This window comes from Ascidiella aspersa, chromosome 9 (assembly GCF_963924565.1).
Source record: "Ascidiella aspersa chromosome 9, kaAscAspe10.2, whole genome shotgun sequence".
In the NCBI taxonomy this organism is placed as follows: Eukaryota; Metazoa; Chordata; class Ascidiacea; order Phlebobranchia; family Ascidiidae; genus Ascidiella; species Ascidiella aspersa.
In genome coordinates this window covers 22,515,263-22,540,974 of record NC_139455.1, presented here as the reverse complement: position 1 = coordinate 22,540,974, position 25,712 = coordinate 22,515,263, and the positions used below count along the sequence as shown (strand labels likewise).

The following is a 25,712-nucleotide window of genomic DNA, read 5'->3' as shown; positions in this document are numbered from 1 at the left end:
ACCGACAAACTCTTCAGAGTATGAGCAACTCAAGCAAAAAAATAACACAAAAGCAACATATTACAAGCAAATTGTTCTATGTGCAAAGATTGGGATAAATAACGCAATTTTATAAATAATTGCCTAATTAAAATAATTTATTTTAACCCAAGTGATTAGACCAAATGACTTAAGTCAAGTCAAGTCATTTTGCCCAAAATACTTACCGTAAGTCAAGTTAAGTCATTAAAAAACAGTGACTTAAGTGCACTTAAGTCAAGTCATTGACTTAAGTCATTACAACACTGCGAACAGCACAAGATGTTAACAAAGAAGAAGTTAGTTTACAAGCGGAAAGCGGTCTTAAATAGCTACAGACAATCCAACTGCTGACTGCAGAGGTAATCACAGAACAGGCCATTTAGCATTTAACACTTTGGTGCGAGTAGCGTTGCTTCGCATAGACAATAATTCTCTGACATAAGCAAATATATCATAAAAGTTACTGTAAACACAATAGCTCTTAGTCGGTAAATTCATGCATTCTACAATACACATACGTTGCTCTTATTTAAAACATTATATGTATACCGTTGTTGTAGGCCTACAGCTAACAAGCTGACGACCAAATACAAAATCACAAATAAAAGATTTTACTATTTATTTTACTAAACATTGGCAACATCTTCAATTTTTTTGTACAATTCACGCAACTTTTGATCGAATCGCGTCGGGAAAATGCCTTTCATCGTGGCCCACCATTTGGTGTGTGCTGGAAAATAGATGTCGCTCTCCCTTGCCATCGTTCCCCGGATGATTTCAGCGGCACATTCCTCTTTTGAAGCTGGCACTGCTTTCGGAAGCAGCTTTCCAAATGTGTAACCAGGATCTGTGCCTGCAATTACAGCGTTTTTTCTCGATATTTTTTCGGAAAAGGCTGTTCAACCGGACACCAAAGTAGTTCAAATCGACATATACAGTCACTAACAGGTGCAAGCGTATAAGAAAGATCCGGGCAAATAGCCTAGACCTAAGCTACTACTGAGTCTTTTTACTGGGCTAACAATGTAGCCTAATTTTAATCGAATTTCGAAAAAATCTTGTCGACTTTTAGAAAAAGAGTCGACATTTTTGTACTGTGTTGCATTTTAATTATAGAGATTGTTTGTTTTGGTATACGTTTAATACTACGATAAAATTGTTGCGGATCCGATACAAAACAAGTTTGCATTTTCGTCTTCTTTGAATGCCCAAGTTTTCTACCTTTCAAAGATAAATTTCTCAAAAAATGAAAAAAAAACATTACAAGAACGAATAAGTTGCCTAAAATTGGCTTTAAAACGTGAAAACAAATACGTTCGTATGTTTCAATCAGGGCTGCGGAGTCGGAGTCGAACTCGGGACTAGACGGAGTCGGTTTGTTTTGCTGGAGTCGGATTCGGGAATCAAGTAAGACCATACCTGAAACTACCAGAGCTCCGACGTGCGCACGCGCAGTACCAAAATTTAAAACTGGTATGGCCGCCAACTGTAAATTGTAAAGGTGGAATAGCATATGGTGGAAAAGTTTCCAACCATGTATTGTGAGTCAATGAATTATATGACATCCCTATAAGTGGATTGCTGAATATATCCACCTTATTTCAATTACGTAATAGGTTTAATACAGGTGGAGAGTTAGAGCCATACTCGAGACTCGTATATTTGGCCGGAGTCCGACTCGGGAGTCGGGTTGTTTTTACCCGACTACGCAGTCCCGGTTTTAATATTGTTAATTTTGCCTATTGGACTATACAGTAATGACATAATTTGGCACAGTAAAGGCATTATTAGAATCGAAAAAAGCAAGCAAAATTTATTGTTAATTATACGACTTTCCTCTACTTACCGATCAGGCCAAGATGAGACACCGAAATCGACACGTCTGTCTTGTTTAGCGCCAGCTCGTGGCGAAAACTGGCGAAGAAGCCCTCGAGTGCAAACTTACTGGTGGCGTAAGGAATGATGTAAGGAGCCCCGCCGATAGCTGAAAAAAATATTTGACTTTGTACGTAAATACAACAGTGGCCTACTATGCAATAGTGATAATAGGACAGTTTTATCTAGGGCGGGGGTCACCAAACTTTTCTCATAAAGGGTTGAATAATTATTAGAATTTAAGATCGCGACAAGATAAAAAGATTGCCAGACTTTATTAAAGTAATTATTGTTATACGAAAAAATATAAATAGCTATACACAATAAAAACTGTAGTGGGCCTTAATGAATTGTCGTACAGTTTAAGATTTCATCAAAATTTTTAGTTTTTTAATTGCATTCGACAACAGTACATCTGACACATAGAGTACTACTTTCGATTCGATGATAAATTGACAAAGGCTTTTTATTCATGTGTCATTATTTAACGCGCACTTATCTTCCTGAAACAGTAAATTTTTAAGGTAACGTGGTATATAATAGTTTACAACAGAAGGTATACTATAGCCGATCCTTTTCATACTAAAGAAAAATCACCTAGGTAAATGATCCGTTGTATGTCAATATTTTGCCTGGGTTTCTACTTGTTATACGAATAGCTTTTTTATTAAAATTAAAAAAACAGTTTGTGGCATACTTGAGAATCCTTTGAGGTACACAGTTTGAGAACTAGATACATATAGCACAATTTATCGTTAAAGTAACTGAGTCACTCTGACAGCCAATGTACCTGCAGTGGATGACACCACGCTAATCCATCCCTTGGTTTTCTTCAAGCTTTGCATAGATATGCTTGCCATGTGCGCGTGCGTCAGCGTGTTGGCCATCAGCAACTTCTCCACGTCATCAATGACGTACTGGTAACCCGCCACGTAACTTTGCCCGATGTGGTTCAGCACCAGCACATCAATATCGCCTTAATGAAAGGAAGAATCTGGTGTGATTTTTAGACCTGGACATTTGGATTAATGTAATGGCTACCAGGAATACAAAAAACAGGACCGTATACTTAGTTGTTAGAGCGCTTGGCTGAAATTGGTCCCATATCTCGAAAAATAACACAAAACATTTCAGATTATATATAGATGGAATATCACATTTCATTCTGTATAACGAACATAGTATTTACTTTATGCTTTTTATTTAACAAAGCGTTGTGCTACAGATATCTTGTATTTAAGAATGTCCAGTAATATCGGATCAGAGCCGATACCGAAAGCCAAGTGTCTGTAGTCTACGAAAAAACTAGAGTTGTTTCGGTGCGGATATGATATCATGTGCATTTCAGGTTACTTTGTGCTCCAACACAACGTTTTCTGTAGCTTACAATTATGAATGCGCTTCTATGAGCAGGAGGCCCCTATTGTAACTTTCACAACACAGCCACGCGATTTTGAACTGCATGTCTCAATATTTTAATGAAAAGTGTTTGTAATTTCCTTTGTAGTGTTGTAAACAAGTCATTTAAAAATGGCTTAAGTCCCAGTCAAGTCATTTGTGAAATAAAGTCCGAGTCATCTCAAAGTCAGCTCACTAATATCAAAGTAAAACAATAAACTATTAAAATTGGCAAACATCCAATTATGAGAAATAAGTTAAGTAAAAAATAATAAAAAACGCTTCAAGTGCGAAACAGAGATAATAGCTTAGTTTGATAAAGTAATGTTAAATAAAATTACGTATTTTTAATCCAAGTCATTTGAAGGCCTTTGTCCGAAAGACTTAAGTCAAGCATTTTTACGCGAACGACTTAAGTCAAGTCAAGGCATTAAAAAACAGTTACCTAAGTGCACTTGAGTCAAGTTAGTGACTTAAGTCATTACAACACTCTGGTAATAGAGTCAAGTAAAAGGATAAGTTAAGTAAATAATGTCAAGTATTTCGACAACTTTTCCAGTAAAAATGGTATAATGGAAGAGGTTATGCGGCTTATACTTCTAGTAAACAAACACTGGACTATTGGCACCGAGTGTATTTGCCAAGTATAAACAGCAGCAACCGTACGATACTTGCTGCACAGACGATCGGTTTCTCAAGGAGACAATGGTAGGTTTCGCCAGGTTTATTTGGCAACTGTTTCGACACACACCGGCTTTTTCTTCAATCATTTACTACGTGTTCAAATTATATGTACACTGTGGTACAGCATATCTCTGAGGCAACTCTTTATTCTGGTTTACCACATTGTCCTCTTGAATTTTACAACGGAAAGGTACATTTAACACTAATATTTATGAGATAGCAAAAAATCTCACAATAAAAAACATAAGTGGTTGGTATTTTTAGGCGACTATTCATTTGCGGGAAAATTAGGGTCGGCTTGTAAAGTTATTTTAAAAGTCCACTTTTTTATATTTTAACAGCAGAACTGACAGGGAAACACATCTTATCGTAACATCTAGGCTCACGTAAACGGTAAAGTATCTCCGACAGGTGAGGTATGTATGAAATAACTCAGTTTTCCTATATAAGCTTATTGGTTCTGAGCAAGGCTGTGGAGTAGGAGTTGGATTCGGGCTCGATAGAGTCGTTTTGTTTTGCGGGAGTTGGACTTGGAACTCGATTAAGACTCGACAATACTACCCGAGTCCCGAGTCCGACGTGCGCATGGGCTGTACCAAATTTCTGAACTGAAAAGGCGGAAAACTGTAGATTGTAAAAGTGTACTACTGGTAACAAATGGTGTGGTATTTTCCAATCTTGTGGGACCTTATATTAGTTACGTAAAAGAGTGAAATACAGAACCAGATAACGCTTCGACTAACCGAACTTATCCAGCGCCATCTTAATAACGTCGGTTGCGTTGTCATAGCCGTACATGCTCCTTGCCAAGTAATGGGCTTCTTTTGCGCCACGTTTCTTGCATTCTGCAACCGCCTAAAAAATATGGACGGTGTCGTCAACAGACCGCAAACCATCCAAGGTGTGAGTGGATACTCATATAAACGGCAACGTTTGTTGTTGGTCATTTTAATTATAATATTTGATTTTGCCTTGCGAAAAGCACTCCAACAAGCTGTAAAAATGTTTTTTTTTATCTTTCTGATAATGATGTTAATGCTTACATCATGCCACAAATAGGAATATTTAAAACCAGTGATATATATATATATAGTACATTTAATAAAGCGCTTCAAACGATAAATTTTTAACTGTAAAAGCGATCGCACCTTTCAAACAAGGAAACGCTTAGGGCTGATGTGCGTGAGTAAAGAGTTGTTAGTAAATGAGCAATTTTAACACGGTTAACCTGGATGGTCTCCGCACAGAAAAGAGAACAATTTTGTGGTTAAATATTAAACCGCGAAATTATCGTAAAGTATAGGAAGCTCAATGTAGGCTACAGACAAGGTCACCTTTTGCAGCTTTGACTCGGTACGCGCTGTTACCAGCACCCTTGCTCCCATCTCGCACATCTGGTAAGCAATCTGTTCCCCGATCCCTGAGCTAGCACCGGTCACCACCACTCGCAGTCCCTTCACCGCGTCTGCAACGAATAAATGATGTTTAAAATCAGGGTTTAGAAAGCTTGAGCGAACGTCTTTTGAAAAAGAATCGAAATTTGCTTTTAACGAATCGAGATTTGGGTATCAAAATTTGTTTTTATTTGTTGTTGATTTTTCAATAACATTCGGAGTTTTTTTATTTTTCGAATAAAATATGTTGAAAATGAATAGAGAGTTAATTTCAAACGTTCAAAATGCAATCTACTTCTGTGGGCTTTGATATTCTTATTACGTCTTACTACAACTTCCAACAATTTTGCTTCAAAGCGACAAATAAACGTGTTTAAAAATCAGGGTTTTGGAGGCTTGAGCTAACTTTATTTCTGCCAGCTTAATTGTAACGTCTTTTAAAAGCAACCTGAACGAATCGAGACCGGGTTATTTAAGTCATTTGTTTTTTATGTGTTTTTTCTTTTAAGGGCATTTTGATTTTTTGTGTTTTTTTTTTCAGTGATATATTGCAAAGTTCAGAATATTGTGCTATACACGCGTGTCTTTGACGTATAAAAGCGGTACTCTTCTTATAATGTTACATTAAGTACAGACGGCGCCACGGCACAATTTTAATACTTTCCCCATTATACGCGTTTATTACCGAGTATTTCCTTATAGCCTGTTAAATGTGACACATTTGGTAAAAATCGTGACAATTGAGCAAGTGTTGACATCCTGAAATGCATTAAAGTGTATATTTACATCCTGATTTGTATAATAGTCTACATTTAAATCTATATATTTTTACCAAACTGAAGCCATACTGTATATGTCGGACTACAATTGTAACCTCATTTGAACATTTAGAGCTTTTATATGCTATACATTTTGATTAAATTGTTTTGCGAATTACTTGACCTGGACTTGGGTCATACAAAAGTCTGGTTTTACCTGGGTTTAGTTTTTCTTTCTTTCCGGAGAAAACCAAATACGCAACTGCAGCGATAAGCGCTATAAGAACAGCGTGTCTTTTGCTGAACATTTCCTTGGCTGGTTGATCAAACAGCTGCTTACCAATGTCACCACTACCTGTGTGTTTCGTACGCTATTTGTTAAAACACCAACGCCTCAGGCAGAAAATATCTACCAAAACAGTTCTTCTGTAGCTATTGCAGTTTTACCATAACGTTTAGGGTAAATGACACTATCTTCCACACGATCTATTATATTAACGCGACTTGTATAGAACGTCTAAACCAGGGGTTCTTAAGCGAGGATGGGGTTGAAGGGCTTTCCACGGGGCACGAAGCAGCGGTTCCCAAACTGGGGTCCGTACAGCGGTTTCAGAGGTTCCACAAGAAGAATTAGTCTTTTAAGTTTTTAAACATTAGGCTTTGGCGAATGTTTTTAAACATTATCTGTCATCATTATTAGCCTTTAATTATGTTTTGCATTACAAAGAATCGTGACTGTAGTAGTGTACCACACGAAACATGGGTCAATTGACCCTTGAAAAATAAAAAATAATTACGACGGACCATTAGGCAAAAATTTTATGTAAGTTTTGAAACCGCTGCTGTACAGTGTTGTCAGGGTGAATTGCACCAGGCCAATCCTCGAAACTATTTTTTTGCCGAACTACCTTACATGCCCTTTTTTGTAATTACACTCAATTTACACCTAGCTATATGTAACTCACCTTCACACAATTCGTAAATGTGACATTAAAAACAACTGGGATGTGCTATAAATACTGACACCATTACTATAACGTTTACCAAATAAACCACAGATATCAAACAACTTTCCGTAATTTGCAGGTTTTACAGTTAAGCGCCTCTTTGCACTATCTGTGCGATGTTTTTATTTATCTGAAAACAATACCTGTTCAATGCTGATCATTGTAAGTAAGTTTAACAACCCCTGGTATAAACGTTAAGATAAAAATACAATAGCCAGAATAGCTGTTTAATTTGCTTGTTATAATACCTAGCGGCAACAGTTTACATACGCAGGAAACAAGTTAGCGAGAAGTGTCGACATGCTTGCGCCTACACGAAGCAATTCGGCATGACATGTAGCTGTCACTCCGACAACCACTATGTTTGCCCAATGGCAATAAGCCGACGCTGATGAAATTTCAAGGAATTTCAAACTTTGAAGGACACCAAGGTACTCGTGGACACGCGTCAGTGGATTTTTGTTTGTCAGAGTAAGGTCCAAAGAGGAAGCAAAGTTCGGAAACAGTTCTTATCGAGGTTAAGACTACTACTTTTAGGTGTGTTATAAACATGACATATTAAAATGACACAAGTCCAGGTCAAATCTTTTCAAAAGATGAAAAAAGTCAAGTTCTAGTTAAGTAACTACTATTAAATCAAGTCAATTTCAACTCATTGGTGAAAAATGAAACATTAAACTATTAAAATGGGTAAACTCGTCTGGTAATAAGCAATCAACTGAACAATAATAAAAATTCAACATATAGTCATCTGATTGCTTCACGCGAACAAATAACGTACCGGTAAACAACCAAATTAAAAAAATGTGAAATAAAAACACTTAATCTCAATACAATTCACTTGACTTAGTGAGTTAACATTTGTCCAAAAGACTTAAGTCAAGTCATTCTACTGAAACGACTAAAGGCAAGTCAAGTCATTTGAAAGCAGCGACTTAAGTTATTTCAACACTGCCTTTGGGATTTAGTTTATATAAATGTGGGAGAATGATTGCGGGTCTGGGTTTAGTTAGACCACCACTATGTTAATAAAATGACTATGATCCATACACAGGTCGGTCATACCGTATACAAATATTAATATCTGTCTTCATGTGATAAGTGTGCGCTTGTTAACAACCAAATGCTATCCTGGCGCTTACAATAAAAAATACAGTAGGCTACACTGGAAGTGAAAAATAAACAATAACTTTTTCATTATTGTTCAGCACAGTCAAAAACTATTTCGGTGTTTTCTTCACTAACATTTTTAGCGCTATGCAATCGGTATTCTTTTCCTATGTTCTCTTTCAATTGGAAACGTCCAGGTGGTTAAAGTTAGCAAAAAGAATATTTTTAAGGGAGTGTAACACCCATGGCAAGTACTACGGTACTTTAATAAGAAATTCCTAGTATGTTCAAATAAATATTGGTCAAAATACTAAACCACCCTGGGATTGTGAAACGTCTGAATTTCCAACTATTAGGTTTTTCGCTCTACATGGCCTATGGTGTCAGACGGTTTAAGTAAAACAGCTGGTCGCATATGTGCCTTGCGATTAATATTATTACTATCAGTAAGGTTTCCAGGAAAATACTCAAGGTTAGGTTTTTAACTTTGTTTAACAGTTGTTCAGTTTAGCGAAGCATTTTCCAAGAAATGTTGAACCTTTTTCTACAATGGAGTAGCCTACCAGTTTAGAAATAGACTAATGTCCTAACACTACAGTTTTATGCATTTCTAATTGCTGTATTTCACACAATCGGCGATTAACAAAAATAGCTAATTTTTTTAACATTCTACGGTGTACGCTTACTGCCCATTTGATGAAAAACATAAATCTGACACGTTGTAACTAACACAGGAAACACTCGTTTGTTTTAATAAAAAAACATAAATCTCCCTAATTTTAACACAGTTAACGAGTCAGCGCTAATCGACACAATTTCCGTCTCATATACAAGTGGAGGAAATTATACCATACGTATAGTATACGTTTCATAGGCCGGTCATTACTGAGAACTTAAACAGGATGGGCAGAATTAAGTCTCCATTAGTTCGCGCCACACAAAGCAAATATGCTTTAAAGTGGAACATACAACCAGACTGGGATAACTAGATAATTCAAGTTTTCTAATTTAATGAATTAGAGCAGTGGTTCTCAACCTTTTTTCTTTCGTGGCCCATTTACGTTGAAAAAAATTCTGTGGCCCAATAAATTTTTATGAAAGAAAAAACTGTAAAATTGGTTTAGAACAAAACACAGTAAAACATAATTTCAAAACAGATTATTTATTCAATCGTGCATTAGTGAGATACTTGCGGCTGAACAATAAGTTTACAATACTTTTTATTCCTCCCCAAGCCAATATTCCTGTAAAATTGAATATAATTACACAAATGAAACGAAATCTAGCGTTTTCAAGTTACTCTGTGGCCCACCTAATATGTTTTTATGGCCCACCAGTAAGCCATGGCCCATTGGTGGAGAACCGCTGAATTAGAGCAAAATGCGGCTAATTCTAATTTTAATCTAATTTGTGAATTGCTGATGCGCTCTAATTCTAGTTCTAATCTAGTTCGGATTTTACCAAAAAATGCTACTTTGTCCAACAGCATTTTTATTCTCTTAGTCAGAACAAAGAATATGAATTCAAACTCTTTGGTTGGAAAGTAAATTTCACAGTCTGAAAAGCATATTTTGCGGCCATTAGAAGGCTGCAGCCGGTTATCTCGTTCTTCACTTTATATATACCCTTAAAGTTACAAGTCTTTTTACCCTGAAGAAGATTACCCGTATAGGTAATCAAAATGTCGGCGCCAAACACATATTTGTCAGAAGAACCCCTTTATAATTATATAATGCCTGACAGTAACAGTATACTCATTGGCTCTAACTAAACTACACATTTCCAAGTGTACAGTATATTTTGCGGCGAAAATAGAACAAATAATGACAGAAATTGTGAATTGACTTCAGGGTCATAAGCTTCCCTTGGGTTGAAAGAGTTGAAGGGCAGACTTCACTCTAAAATAAAAAAATATATAAGTTAAACTATATTCTATGCTGTTTATTGTCCCTACTAAGATATGTGCATGAGCCGAACACCAGGTTAGAGTGTTCAGCGCCTGAAACAGACCGAGAAAAACTATGGTCCGTGGGCCGGGGCCGGCTCACCAAAAATTTAATCCGGACAACCGCTCATTTTTCCATAAAACCTTTTTGGGCCAAAATAAGCTTTTACGGCCTTTTTCTTGGTATTAGAATATTGTATTGATTAAACTACACTTGAAGGTCAACCTCACTTTTACTCACTCATATCAGCTAGTCAAGACAACAGCTTTCTTTTGTGAAGAATTACCCTTTATATTATGTGTATTTCCAATTTTTGTTTAGGGGGGGTTTTTCAAATCGCACTATTATTCAAAACTGAAATAAAGTAAAGTCTAAATCAGATTTTTTGGTGGCCAACATTTCAATTAACCACATCGGTGGCTTTAAATTACTTATTCAAAACCCAACAGTGCGCGTTTCGTAGTAATTAGGTCATCCGTATACTGAAAAGTACTTATACTTACGTATTCTGTGATCAGGGCTTATACTTAAGTATTTCTGTGATCAGGGCCAGTCGCAATGGCCAAGAATAACGGCACACATTATACAATCCACAAGTGCAATTCGAAAAGCCTTACCGAAACCAGTCAGCCTGACTGGCCAGTACGACTCCAGAAGGGATCACAGAATACACATTGCGTATATGTACGTTTCAGCTGCTAAAACGGGCTGTTAACCACCTTCACATAAGGTTGTATGTAGGGATAGGGTGCAGCAGGAAATTATGCTATGGTTGTTTCTCTCGACTTGCCCCTTCTGAGCCTGTGTAGCTGAGTCGGTAGAACGATGGTCTCGGTATGACCAAGGTCGTGAGTTCAAACCTCACCGCAGGCTATTGTTTTTTCTAGCCTGACCTTGCACTACAATTGTAATCAGCTGACCTATAGCTATAATTTAACATTAACACAAAACAGTCAAACATCTCACTTGTTAAACAGGGGCTCGTCGGTCGAGTTCCTCAGTTGGTTGAGGGCTTCGACGGCCCCCAGGTCGGCCAACTGGCGCCGGCGCTCGGCCGAATCGCGTTCCTCGATGCGGCATAGTGACGTCACGCAGGCCACGGCCGCCGTCTGGAGCTAAAACAATAAACAAGGTTCGTCACGAGGCCGACTTAGACAACCAGGCAATTCTCTAAGGACGTTTCGATACCAGCATAACTGCAAATGATAAGTTCGTGATATTCTAGTTTTCAATTTAATAAATTAGAGCAAAAAGCAGTAATTCTAATTCTAATCTAGTTTGTGAATTGCTTGTGTGCTCCAGCCTAAAAGCCCAAACCTACAAAAAAAAGCACAGGAATATTTGCCATTTACATTGTGATTAGTTTTCAAGTACACCGACTTGTCAGGTGAGTTCAGCAAATACTGGAAAAACAAAAAACACACACACCAACTCACCCCTCTATCTGAGCTTCCCAGGAACTGAACCAGCCTCCTCATCAAGTTCTCATTATCGTTCCAGTACTTCTTCACGGTACTTCCCCCGTCCCCAGACGCCACGCAACCGAGCACGCACAGAGCGGCCGTGTGCACCGACGTCGCTAGGTCACCGACGTGTGACGTCATACCACCCAGTGACGTCATAAGGGTGGGCTGGGGGAGCGACGTGGACTCGATCGCGATCGCGCATGCTTGCATCACTGTGTCGCCGTGTAGGGCCATTACTTGGTCCGTGTGCTGCATAATGGGGGTAATGACGTCATTATTATTATTATTATTATTTTTTTTTTTTTGGGGGGGGGGTGTGTTTTTAAGATGAATATGTTTTGTAAGAGGTGCCGTCAGCAAGTGCAAAAAAGTATTCACGTGAAAGTTCTGAAAACTTATATTTTGCTGCATTTGATACTAAAACTTGATAATGAATTGCAACGTCAAAAAAGTCGATAAGATCGACATTATCTTGATAAAGACGTTTCTAAACCAGCTTGTATCATCTCCAGTGTTAATCAAGATGATTTCGATCTACTCGACCTTTTTGGCTTTGCAATTCATTATCATTGCAGATCTGTGTATAGTGTCCCCATGGATAATAAAAGTTACAATAACTAGGTTTTTAGATCAAGGCTGTCACAAAAAAATCATAAATTAAAAAAAACTCATTTTTTTTCTGAGGAAACTGAAAACTTTGACGACACGCATTAAAATTTTGGGAAGGCCAATTGCATTTCTTTTAAATTACTCCTATATATTTTTGTATGCCTCGCCTCTTTCGTGGTAAGGACGTTGTTCAGGATTCCGAGGGTCTTCGCTATGACGTCATAATCGACGCTTGTCAGAAGGGCGAATAGAAGGTCGACACGTAACAATGACATCACTTCCATCTTGAGTGGCAAGTCGGCCTTGGTGGAATAAACAATGTTGACGCATACTTATACAATAAAAATATAAGGTTGGGTTTGATTTGAACTGCAAAAGAATATCGCATCACATCGATGGGATGTTTTTTTCGCGAGAATCCTGTAAACCAAGGGACGGCAACATACAGCATTATAGGTGTCGCATCCGGCCCGTGACCTCCTTTGCAAACTGTCCCACATTTTGGTCTATTTTATCTATACGTTATTGCAAAATACGGGAAAAATCTTATTTGACTTTGGACTTTATTGTGTTTTGAGTTAATCTTATTAGCCCAAAGGTGTTAAGAGCATGAAAAAAAAAACTTTTTAGGGATATTTTTTTTATTTTCGAACTTTTAACAAACAAAAACAGTTATGCAAGTTTGCCTTTAGAACACAACCTGTTACGTGTAATTTTTATTTTTTTGCGAATTTACTTATTTTAACCCAACTTAAGAAAAAATGAAAATTTATACTTTAATTTAAAATTTAGGAACAAAAAAACACAGTTGTACAAGTTTGCCTTTAGGGCGTAACCATGTTTTTTCGCGAATTTAGTAATTTTAACTTAACTTGAGAAAAAATTAGAATTTAAACAACAAAAAAAACAACAACAGTCGTCTAAGTTTGCCTTTAGAACACAGCCTCTAACGTTTAATTTCAATTTTTTTGCTAATTTACTAATTTTAACCCAACTTAATAAAAAATAAAAAATCATAATTCAATTGAAAAACTAATTATATAAAAGTTTATAATTTACAAAGCCAAAAACGAAAAACAATGTTCTAAGTCTGCCTTTGGGACACAACCCATTGGGTGTAATTTCAATTTTTTTTCGAATTTACTAATTTTAATCGAACTCAAGAAAAAACAAAAATTTATCATTTACAAAGCCACCAACGAAAAACAGCAGCAAAGTCTGCCTTCCTTTAGGACAGAGCCTCTCACCTGAAATGTAAGATTGAGTAGCGACCAAACTCCGTTCCTACGAAGGTTGTTGGAAGATTCTGTCTCACACCATCCCTTCACTGTGTCCAGTATCTTGCTGGAGAGCAGACGGCTCTTGTTGGGGCTGAACTCGAGCAGAAGGTTGCTTACTGCTGCGCTGGCAGCCACGTGTTCCTTTACCGACGCAGCGTCGTCCAAGTCGCACGGGCTTTGCGCTATCTGCGTTGAAAAGTGAACGGTGGGATTCGAACTCTTGACCGCGGAAAACGCGCTAGACTGTCTGCTCAAGCGGAAAGTCCAAGTCAAGTCATTTGTTCAAAAGACTTCAGTCAAGACAAGTCTTTTGAAAACAGCGACTTAAGTGCACTGAAGTAGAGTCTTGACTTAAATTTTGTAACATCATTAAAAAATGAATAAAGAGTTATTCGCAACGTTCAAAATGAAACCTATTTCTGTGTGGGATTTGATTTTTTACTACGTCTTACTACAACCTCCGACCATTAAGCTCCAAACCTTGAGTATTGGTTTCCAGACTTCCAAATCCTCGAATACAGTTCGTAGAATTTGCACAGACCTTGACAAGCTTAGAAGGCACTGAAGTGAAGCAGTCCTTACCTGAGAAAAAAAGTTTATTTTATTGTAACATTAAATGTTTTAAAACCTACAATGATGTGGAAACAAAAAAACGGTCGGGCTTTATGATTGTTTGGTGGTTTTGAAAAATGAATAAAGAGTTATCCGAAAAGTTAATGATACCTACTTATTTTAGGGCTTTGATATTCTTACTACGTTTTGTAAGTTTAAAACAGAAACAAAAAAATACAAAAAAGTATATATAAGACGATTGCAAAATAACAGCTGCATGTAATCTAGAGATCGACCGATATCAGTTTTACCGATACCTAATGTTTTACGTTTTTTGCCAAACCGATAACCGATACCGATTTTTTTAAAAACCTGAAATATAGTCAACATTTTAATTAATTGAAACCAAAATCCAAATAACATTTTAGTTTACATACCTATATTAACTCAACTCTTATTTCGCATATTAACTTGTACTGATGCTAAACATTAAATTTTTTGAAAAAAAAATAGAAAACTGGTATGTTTTCCGGGAAAAGCTGTATCATATTTTTGTAGTAAGATTTCGGACAAAATTAACCGATATATCAATAGAAGTCAAATATTGGCCCATATAATCGGTCTATTTCTAATAAAATGCTCAACTGACCGGCTGGTGTGTGTTGGCCAGTCCCTCGACCAAACGCTGCACCAAAAGGTCGTTTGCCACCAGCTTTCTCATGTCTTCGTCATTGGACAGAAGAGAGGCGTATGCGAGGAAAACTGCTTCTAGGAGGTCGTTGCCCCGGCCCAATTCCTGTTTGAACTACGGAAAAATGGAATAGGTAATGTCGAACAAAATATTGGCAGTGTTGTAAACAAGTCATTTTAAGCTGACTTAAGTCCTAGTTAAGTTAGTTGTGAAATAACTTGAGTCCCAAGTCAAGTCCAAAAAATTACAGGTTAAGTCCCCATTGAGTCATCAGTTGCCAAGTCAAGTCATTTTTAGAGAAAGTCGCATTCAACTTAAATCACTGATATAAAACTGAACAATAAACTATTAAAATTGGTAAACTCCGATTAATTGTCAGCAATTATAAAAAAATATTTAAAAAATGTTGACTTGCTATTATAATGACTTTAAACTTTACTTTCAATGACCCAACTGGTACGTAAGTCATTTCAAAATGACTTGTTCACAAACACTATATACATAAAAAAAAAAGCCAAAATTGCACCAAAACACTCACCCTTCTCATGTCGTCTACGTTCTGAGTGTCGGCGACAATCGGGTACCGAAAGTAGGCTTCGAGTTTGCGCGGAAACTGCTCGCAGATTAGAGCAAGCCGCTGCAGAGAGGGGTCGGCCTCCATCAGGTATGCGACCGTTTTGGCCCCGAGAACTCGTTCGTCGATTCCGTAATTGCTCGAGCACATTCGCACAAGACAGGGCAGGACCTTAATGTAGAAGCGTTAAGGTTGGTTCACAATAGACGCGTCTGGCGTTAACGTAAAACGTTTTTTTGAAAAACGCTTTCGGTTGCGGAAAGTTGAAATATTTCAAAAAAATATATATATATACTTCAAAAAAAAAAGTTGAATTGGAAAGTTGAAATATTTCAACTTTGACGCTTTCGGTTTTTAAGGTCTGCTCTGGTAAAATTTAGCGTTTATTACCTAAAACTGATATTGAATAAAATATATCTTCCTGAACAGAAGTAATACATATTTTAAAGAAATGGGGCTGGGGAGCCACAGTAAAACAGCATAAATATTATCCAAAGGCTCCATCCGTATTGGTAATTTTTTTAAATGCTGCTTCGGCGTAGGCTAAATTAAGTTACATTTGCCACACAAAGCTGTTTACTAATTTTTATTTGAGCTAGGACAGATAAAAATTTTATAGCTTCAGCCCTCAAAATTTAAAAATGCCTCCTGCTCCACAAAAACATTAAAAATGGCTCCAGTCCAGGCTCCCCAAACAAAATAGAAATGGCTCTAACGCAGGTCTAAAAAGCAAAAATGCTTGGCTCCAGAGTGCTGGGCTCAAGCTCCCCAGCCCTGGCTTTAAGAGAGGAAAAGAGCACTTTTTTGCAGATAATTTTGTTATCCAATCCATTCATCGCCCCGCTTCTGTATATGTACGTCCAGCACCTCGCAGCATGGATTTGGATCGAGACTGGCTGAGCTCGGGAGACCATTTCAGTGAAGATGTCAATTACATTAACATTCCCAGATTTCACTGCAAACATGGGATATTAGTTTAAACCCTCACAACCTTACAAGTAGATAAAAACGCTTTATAAGTGGGTATCAACTGGTTGTGAAATATATTGTAATTTTATTCATAAAAACTATGATTAAGGTTTACGTGGTATTAAGTTGGTTGCATTGTTTATATTCTTTGCTGGGTAATGTCAAGAAAATTGTTTTTAAAACATATTCATGAAAAAAATTTCACAATACAAATAAAATAGGAAGTTAAAATAATGCAAGATTACAACATGAAATTTAAAACATTTTAAATGTTAATGTAAATAATTAAAAAAATAACACAAATTAAAAATATACCGACTTTTTAACAAACTGCAGCAAATATTAATATTCTTGTAGCAAAGAACTGCGATGGCATGGACAGCTTTTAGCCTGACCCTTGTCACTTCGGAGACTAGCAGTGGTGTTAAGTGACCGACCACACCAAGGTCGTATAACAAGTCTTGTTGCGAATGCATCTGAATAAAAATGTAAAACTCATACACACTACACAAAATTTGTAATAAAAATAAGAAGTGTTTTAAAAATGTATTTGTAGTAAAAATGATATACTGCATACATCAGTGATCTCTAAACTGTGGGCTGTAGCCCAAATGTGGGCCTTTGAGCAATTTTTAGTGGGGCGCAAGCTATTTTCTAATATTTCAGTTAAAATTGTCATGTGGTCGTGGAACGTGTGATAGCCATGCATGCACTGTACGGTATTTTTGGTGTGAATAAGACTTTTTTTTTTACTCATGCTCATTGTTGCATCATAGGGCAACCATGCTTTCCACCACCCCCCCCCCCAAAAAATATAGTTTATTAAATTGATTAAGCCCAAAGACGCAATGCATACTATGGCACATTGCGCCAGGTGACTTATAAAAAGGTAAATTTGTATTAGAAAAGACTAAAAACTTTTCGCTACATGCAAGATTTTTTAAGAATAAGTGTTTAATGACAAAACTTTATGACATTATTTGTTTCACGTAGTGGGCCTTCAATAGCTATCACTGGTTTACACAATGATACCTGGTTAAACATTTAGTGCATTAAATTACAAACTTTACCAAAATGTTATTGTAACACAAGGATTTTAATTTTAATAAAACTTACTGTGCAGCAATGTGAAATGACTTCACAGGTACACTCCTGAGTGCAAAGTGACTTATTTATGCACGCCAGCATCCTAGCCATTAGAGAAACATCGACGAATATCAACTTCCCCGTTTGTTCTGATGAGGTTACTATAGTGCGGATGCATCGCAAACAGGCTTCATAAAATCTACAACAAAGACCAAAAGTTTAGCTCAGAAACAAGCCCAAGCATAATTATGTGTGGCACATGAAACAATGTTTGAAATTAGTGATGCCCAAACTTTGTCTGCATTAGCATATCAGGCGGAGATTTCATTAATGTTTACTACATATATGCAGAAATATGTTAGCTTACTTTTAAAGCTGGTAAGAGTGTTGGTAGAGTTGTTTTAAGCATATAACTTGCCACCTTTTAGCAGTATTTTTTATATTCACTATTATGCTTACAATCGCAAAGTTTTGTTTGCAATGTGATGGAAGGTAAGTCAGCTTTCCTTCTTAAACATTTAAATGTTTTAGAAACATGCTCAAATTAGTTTACCGCCAATTTTAAACCATTGTGGCCCAATGTTGAGTTTATGACCACTACAGTTTAGATAATTAGCCAGATAATATATCTAAGAAATAACAGCAAAAAGTTTTAACAAAAATACAAGCAGAAATTATTTTACTTTAAATCTGTGTGACGCAGTCCATAGAACATCACATCCATAACATTGTAGTCCAACAAACTTTTTACATTTGCCTCCATTCCCTTGGCAAGACTTCCCAGCAAAACGGCGCATTGCGTTTTTATGTGAATGTCACTTTGCTCATGTTGGATCAAATAAACCAATCTGCAGAGTAATAAAAATTGAAAAATAAGGTTTACTCTATTTTCCAAAGTAGGTCACAAAAAATAGAGCATAATGGTGCAGCAGATAAGGTTGGTGCAGTAGATGAGGTTTAGCGGCCAAAAAAGTGAATTTTATTTATTTTGCAAGAAAATTTATTTTTTTACTTTTGTAAGAAAAAAACACAGTAAAAAAAACTCAATATGAGTCGAACAGTGGCATATAAAAAAATGTTTTTACTAAATGTTGATATTTAAATAAACCAATACCAGGGCTATGCAAACTGGATTTTGCTACCTTGCAGGGGAAATACCTATGTATAGGTACAATACTATTTATTTAGATGTTAGAAATTTTGGAAAAAAAAGTAGTACTGTCCGATCTAATGTCAAATAAACTTAGGTAGTTTTTCTAGTTTATTAGGCTAAATACCCTTCAACCTTTTTAATTTAGGTTGCTTTAAGTTGTTTACTTAGTATAATTTCAGAATAAACCTTAAGTTTAGGGTGGAAATCCCTGCATTTTATCGCCAATCATAGCTAATATTCAATTATTAATGTTGTACCGAATCAGCAACGATACCACCTTGGGCACTTTATTATTAAAGGAGTACTGATTCTACCACTTGGCAATGGGTATTGGCTCCAAGCCATTGTTTTGGACTATCTATACATACATATATATATATATACCTGCCAAACAGATATGTACTTGCCAGGCATAAAGGCCTGTGAAAAGATTTAATAAATTAAAAAGGGGTTGCAAAGCCATTATGAACAGTCTTACCTCGGAATTGCTCCAAGCACTATAAAGTTTGTCTTCTGTTTGTTATTTCCTATAACAAAGTTTTTGATTTGCTTTAAACCTTCCACAACTCTAACTTTGTCATCACTGAAAAGCTTTTCCACATAGGGCTGATAAAGAGCGGTCACCTCCTAAATAAATTTAGGTTTTTTTAGGCATTTAACAAAGTAAGTAAATTGTACAGTTCTAAGAAAATGATTGTATTTCACTAAAATTTATGTTTATAAACTATTTATTTAATAAATTCTATCTACCTTTATAAATTAATATAACTATTTTCGTCATACAATAACAAATGTTTTTTGTAAATATACAAAAACTACAGTGACTTATATTTGATTGTTTTAGAAGATTTTAACATATAACACCACAACAGAAACCGGCGTAACTAACAGACAAAACTCCTTGTAATGGTGGAAAAGTTTCTTGCATTTCCATCTGTTCCATTTCCATTTTGTTCTCGATAAATATATCAAGGTAAATTAACGTTTTAAAAGTTAGCCTTTGATAAAACAAATTTATTGAGACAAATCAATGAACCGTGAACTTAACAAAGTTATGCATGAAAAATTTCGATACAAATTAGATTTACGGCGTATCAAAATAATAATAAAATGTTCGATTTCAAAATTTATAAATACTCTCATTTACTAACAGCACAATTTTGCAAATTATTAATATACATTTATTTTTATATTTGCGTTAAACTGGTAAATTATGCTAAATATGAAACATCATTAGGCAATAAACGACCAGTCGACCAGTTACCACATAAGTATCGAAATGATTTTGTCACGCCCGGCGGCGGTTTTATAAATTTTGAAAAGAGCGCTGACAAGCCTGACAGGTGTTCGTTAAAACGATTTTGTTTGTCAAAAGCTGTTTTTATAGAAGCTAGAACTTACGTTATGATTGGTAAAATAACGCATTCATTTTAGTTTCAACATAGAAGCCTTATTATAACTTACCTTTAAGTCAAAACTGTGTTTTTTAAACTTTTTCTCTGCATTAAAAGCTAATAAAATGAGATTCAATAAGTAGTTATATAGCTTGTAGTCAAAGGAATACAACAAAAATAAGACTTATTTCTTGAAGCTTTGCAATAAAATTGTTGAATATTTTAATTTTTTTACCGTATGTGAATTTCACAAAATTAACTTATTTTGTTTTTTTTTAAGTATGGTAAGTGCGTCTGTGAGTTATTGGTTAACATTGTTTTATCGTCTTTTAAACAATCGATGTGTGCTGTATTTGCCTGCAATGCATTGTCTGCTTTATATTATAACTTTGCAGCGATCTTGGGTGTTTAACCTTTTTTTTACAAAATTAAGTGCCCACACACATTTTTTTTGAAAATCTTTTGGGTGTGCACCTGCCCCAGATTGGACTGTTTGGCCTGGGATGTATTATTACTTGTGCAGTTGCACTGTAATGTGGGCCACTGTGGAAAGTATGGCAAGTGCACCACTTTTTTTAACCTTTTAAAAGTGCACCTGAAAAAATTCTGAACTGCACCCCAAATATGTAAAACATGTGCGTAGCCTTATCTATTGCGTTGGCATACGTTTACAGTGTTGGGTGCAGTGTTTCTTTTACCATTGCTGCACCCGGTCACCTGGATTTTTTTCGGCCGTGCACCTGCAAGATCTCGTCGAGATCTGCCATACTTTCCAGACTTGGCTGTGGGCATAGCTGAGTATTTGTAGAAAATCGCATTCAATTGTGTTCAACTGCATCAATTAAATGTGCAAACTTCAGTCGTTCTTATGTTATTTGGAAGTAATTTATCGGGTGGTGTTTATTTAATTACATGCATTACAACAAAAAAATTAGCAGTAACTTATAACAGCCGCAATTTTTGGCTACATAAACTAGATATCGACTGATACTCATTTTTTGGACCGATACCGATACCCGATTTTTTACAATTTTTCAAATGATACCCGATACCGATACCCGATTTTTTTATACCTGGGAAATGTTTAAAACTTGAATTAATTGAAAATAAAATCCTAATAATGTTTTAGTTTATATACCTTTCTTAATTGTTAAACAATTATTTTGCATATTAACTTGGGGTGATGCTAAAACCAAAATTTTTTTGATAAAAAAATGGGTAAGTTGTTTGTTGTACAGGAAAAATTATATCATATTTTTGTACTAAAATATCGGCAAAAGTATCGGCCTACATTTACCGATACCGATATATCAGTAGAAGCCAAATATTGGCCGATATCTCTAACATAAAACATTTTCCAGTGCATTATAAAGTTTTCAATCTGGCACTTTTCTCTGTTTTCAAGTACATTTCTTTGTTTTTAAGTTTTTATTGAATCTTTTGTACTTTAAGGATGCTGCTGTATTAGTATTTTTCCGTAATTTTGCTACGAACAATCATATTGCCAGTTTTTGCCATATATTGCAATGTTTATTCTTGCCTAACAACACATAGCAGAAAATAAAACACATCAACAGGGTCAAGATGGATTCTATGATTGCAGGAGATCAAACTCTTCCAATCAACTTCGATACTAGGTAATTTTTTTTCAATTCTGATAAAATTGTTTCTAAATATATTATACTAATGATATGTAAGCCGTAATCGTTGGTCAAAAAGCAGCTTCAGAAGGGCTAGATTTCAGTTGTAAACACACATATGTGTGTTCATGTTTCATTGGATAAATATATTATATTAAGTAACACACTACTTTAAGACTTAACGGACAAAATACATTTAGTAATTTGTTTGTGGTGGTTTTCAAATTCATGCAGGTTGTTATTTTTTATCTTTGTGTAAGTGCTATACAAACTATTTATTGCAATTCTGTTTTTATTATGTTCTTTAAATATATATTGAATAATGTTTCTAGTAAATTTTAAACAAGATGTAGCAATACATAATATGGTGTCAGAAAAAAAACAGAAGGTAACCAGATAAAACGATACAGTTGCAAGGTTATTTTCTTTTAACTTTGCCATAGCGATTCCTGATAATATCAGATCGGTGCCGATACCTGATGGCAAGTGGTAGTATCAGTATTTTTTGATACTAGGGTGGCATCGTTGCCAATCTGATACTAAATTAATATTTTGCGTTCCAGTACAGTGTTTTTGCCTTGAAAGTTAAGTATAAAAAAATTGTTGCATTAACAACAAAAGATATTTAAACTTTTGATACACCAAACCTGAAAACTTTACTAATCGAGTCTTTAATTTTATATCAATTTTGCTTGATTGAGCTTTCTAGTTGTGTCATTTTCTATCAGTTCAAAACTTTTTGCCAAAATATTTGAAGAATGGTATCAGAATAATATGAAGTATAAGACATCCCTACTTAACTATCTAAAAATATAATTCTTTTCATGTGTATCATCTAGATTAGATACAAAGCATGGTACATCAAAAATTGTTTGTCTTATTTTGTTTGAAAAAGCCGGAAATTTTGTACAATACATTTAACAAAAATGTTGCCAACATGGTTACTAATGTTTTGTTGTTTGTGATAATTTTAAATTGACACCTACATCCTACAGTTAAAAGTCATTCAGGTGTAAAGACATAGAAGTCACTTAAAACTATGATTTATTGAGACGAAAGTTTTCCACTCAGCAAATGTAACCTTCCCTATTACTTTGTAAAACTTATAACGGAATGAAAAAGTTACCAAAACCAGGGTTTATTTGTATGAATGTTTGGCTATGTATTTTTAATTAATAAAATTTAATTAGAGTTTGTAAACTATGAATATGTTTAGCTTAAATAAATATGTCAGGGTGTCCAACTTCAATTGATTTCCTTTGAAGGAAATACCTTTGATGTCTATTGAAAGTGATATATTGGGTTCTGTTGTTGACTTGTGTTGAAAAGTGCTTCAAAACAGACAAAGGTCAGTTAACGAAGACCACAAGCTGTGGACTCTGCTGTGTTGGATTTGCAGAGTCATTACTCAGTTGGGCTTTAGACTGGACGGTGGGCACTAATGTGGTGCAAATCACCAGGAAAGGAAGTCTGCTTTGTGCCTAACATCAACATATTTCCTGGTTTGGTGACCTAGCTGACTGAACTGATTTAACCTGAACAGGCTTTTTATTAAGTTGTATATTCTTCCGAAGCTCTGAATGCGGCAAAATAAAAGTTTGTGTTCGCTTGTTTATTGTTTGAATGTTTTTAATTATTTATTTACAAAAGTTTGGTGCTAAGAAAATTAATGATTTTAAAGCTTTGTAAAGTTTTTTTAGTGTCATTGGGTTAACAATTGGACATAAACTAGTGTTGTAAATAAATAGGTTTGAAATGACTGAAGTCCTAGTCAGGTCCAAGTGAAGTCACTTGCGAATAATAGCAAGTCAAGACGGGTCATTTGTCCGAATAACTTAAATCAAGGCAAATTTCCCTAGAGACTTAAGTAAAGTCCAAGTTATTTGTCAAGTCAAGTCATTTGTCAGAAAGACTTAAAGTAAGTTGAATTTTCCAAATGACTTTTAAAGTCAAGCCATTTGTCGGAAAGACTTAAATCACGTCAAATTGCACAAAAGGGTAAAGTCAAGTCATTTAAAATCTATTACAAGTTCTAAAAAGTTTAGTCATTTAATAACAGTGATCTCTGTGCACATGCCCTTAAAGTCAAGTCAGTACATCACTGCATTCCACATTTCTCATCACTTTTGTTTCTCCCTTTTTTCCTTGCCAGTTTTCCTAACCCACCAAATCAGTGTCATTACACATGGTCAGTTGAGCATATCAGGACAGAAATCGTGTTGCTGGTGTTTGTCAACATGTTCCTTCTGCTTTTCTTTGCCAGGCGAAACTGCTTTGGGTTAGTTGCTAAGTCCTTATGTTTTGCAAATATGCCGAAAGTGAAATGAGTTTTTCAACACAGATGACAGTGTAAAACTACACGATGATGGCATGAGGTATTTCTGAACGTTTGTAAACAGCGAAATGTCGATTTTATCAGTTGACACTTTGTTTTCTTAGACCAGAAACTTTGTTGGCGCCTCATTTCCCTTTGTTTTGTTTTTTTAACAGGTGTAAGTGAACAACACTCAGTCAAGGTTAAAAGGTATATAGTTGTGCAATGCGTGTTATAAAAATACGCACAAAGCGCAGCTTGTCAATAACAAGTGCCACACACGCTGAGATTTACACCACGTGTCAGAAAGTTAAATTGCCGCTATAAATAAAGACAGTGGAATGTCGATGAGCGCAAACTTTTGACAAGTCGGAAGTTTTTATAGCCACACTCGCACCCGCTAACTGCACTAAACATTCCCGTGAAAAAACCCGTTCTTATTACTCTGCCCCCAGGACCATTTAAGAAAACGGCGCTTTTAAATCAAAATCAGCGTCGATACCAGTTTGTTTTCGTGTATGACGATCGGCTTTGTTGGTTGATTGACAACTGTTTTGTCAGTTCCCGGCGACGCGAATCCAACAAAATCAATATTTCGGTTCTAATTGCAAATTTTATTCACCGCATGCAAATTTTGATAGCTGGCATTTAAATTTTCTTTTGACTACAATAGCGTCAATGCACAGATAACGAAAAAACTACAATTTGGTTATGTCTTACAGCAAAAGGTTCACACAATGTAGTTACGTACCTTTATTATAATTATGAAATAAAGGAGGCAAAGCTGTTCAAGTTAAGGAAAAGTTTCAACAAAGTAAAAAAGTGCTTATTTCCTTTTACTAAATTCAAATACCAAAGTGGTTTCGGGCAAAAACACTGAAAAGCATTTCGCGAGCCTTAATTCGTTTCCAGCTTTTCTATGACGTCACAATAGTCGCGCGCGACGCCGTTTTCCGGTGCCGCCTTGTCGCAGAAACGCAACGTACACAAGACAAGACAAGCCATGCATATGCAATATGCAAGCGAGGAAATGGCGCGATGAGGGCATCTCAATATAGTCGCCGTAACCTCCTGGGGATTTGAGAAGCGTTAACGAGTGACGTTTGAGCCTAGGAACGAAGGAACGACCAGTTGTCGGCGGTCGCTTACCTTATGTAGCTCTGCGCCAAGCGAGAGTCGTTAATGCGCTGTGGGGATTGCTGCTACTGCTTCTAGTTTTTGTCTATATGTTGTTGTTATCGCGAGATTTGGAGCCCATTGGGCGTTGTTTGTCCTTGTTTTGGCACCACCCGCGTTTTCTATTAGGTATGCGAAAAATAATTTTTGTATAGTTATCAAACATAAGTTGCCAAAACTATAACTCGTGTTAAATAATTGTTAAGTGTAGTGGTAAGAAGTAGAGGAAATATATTAAATACATTTAAATGCGAGCTTAAAACTAGGTGATGTTTTTTTTAATCATACCCTTCAAACGTTTGCAATTATGTATGCGGAAAATAACGTTTTGTATATTTAGCGAAAAATAAGTTTCCAAAAGCTATTTCTACAATATCTTGTGCGAAATAATTGTTTAGTGTTATGTTCAGACGTAAAGGAAAAACACCCAATCCCTTTATGCGAGCTAAAAACTAGCTAGTATTTTTTCTAGCTAGTATTTTTGAGACGTTTGCAATTAGGTATGCGGAAAATAACTTATTTTGTATAGTTGGCAAAAAATGAGTTGCTAAAAGTTATCTCGGCATTATCTTGTACGAAATATTTTTTGCGTGTTGTGGTCAGACGTTAAGGAAA

At 35.8% G+C, this 25,712-nt stretch overlaps 3 protein-coding genes across 3 annotated transcripts in view; 1 reads left to right on the top strand and 2 right to left on the bottom strand.

The window, feature by feature from the left end:
• Positions 1 to 647: 647 nt before the first annotated feature.
• On the bottom strand, positions 648 to 6,438 carry LOC146133628 (11-beta-hydroxysteroid dehydrogenase 1-like). The gene is made up of 6 exons (XM_083397807.1): positions 6,348 to 6,438; positions 5,313 to 5,443; positions 4,722 to 4,833; positions 2,687 to 2,872; positions 1,868 to 2,005; positions 648 to 874 (listed from the first exon to the last, which is right to left on the bottom strand). The coding sequence occupies exons 1-6, from the start codon at positions 6,436 to 6,438 to the stop codon at positions 648 to 650; spliced, it is 885 nt and encodes a 294-aa protein (XP_083253933.1).
• A 3,588-nt stretch (positions 6,439 to 10,026) lies between these two features.
• Positions 10,027 to 19,596, bottom strand: LOC146133627 (armadillo repeat-containing protein 8-like). The gene is made up of 14 exons (XM_083396775.1): positions 19,463 to 19,596; positions 19,052 to 19,200; positions 18,104 to 18,268; positions 17,451 to 17,619; positions 16,654 to 16,810; positions 16,166 to 16,320; positions 15,330 to 15,536; positions 14,750 to 14,905; positions 14,029 to 14,130; positions 13,516 to 13,734; positions 12,436 to 12,570; positions 11,630 to 11,908; positions 11,160 to 11,308; positions 10,027 to 10,145 (listed from the first exon to the last, which is right to left on the bottom strand). The coding sequence occupies exons 1-14, from the start codon at positions 19,520 to 19,522 to the stop codon at positions 10,100 to 10,102; spliced, it is 2,148 nt and encodes a 715-aa protein (XP_083252901.1). The 5' UTR covers positions 19,523 to 19,596; the 3' UTR covers positions 10,027 to 10,099.
• Positions 19,597 to 21,444: 1,848 nt separating this feature from the next.
• Positions 21,445 to 25,712, top strand: part of LOC146133626 (uncharacterized) — a 53,284-nt gene continuing 49,016 nt past the window's right edge. The window contains exon 1 of the mRNA XM_083396774.1: positions 21,445 to 21,604. Within this exon, the coding sequence (XP_083252900.1) occupies positions 21,552 to 21,604 (53 nt within the window). The 5' untranslated portion in view covers positions 21,445 to 21,551. The remainder of the gene's footprint in view (positions 21,605 to 25,712) is intronic.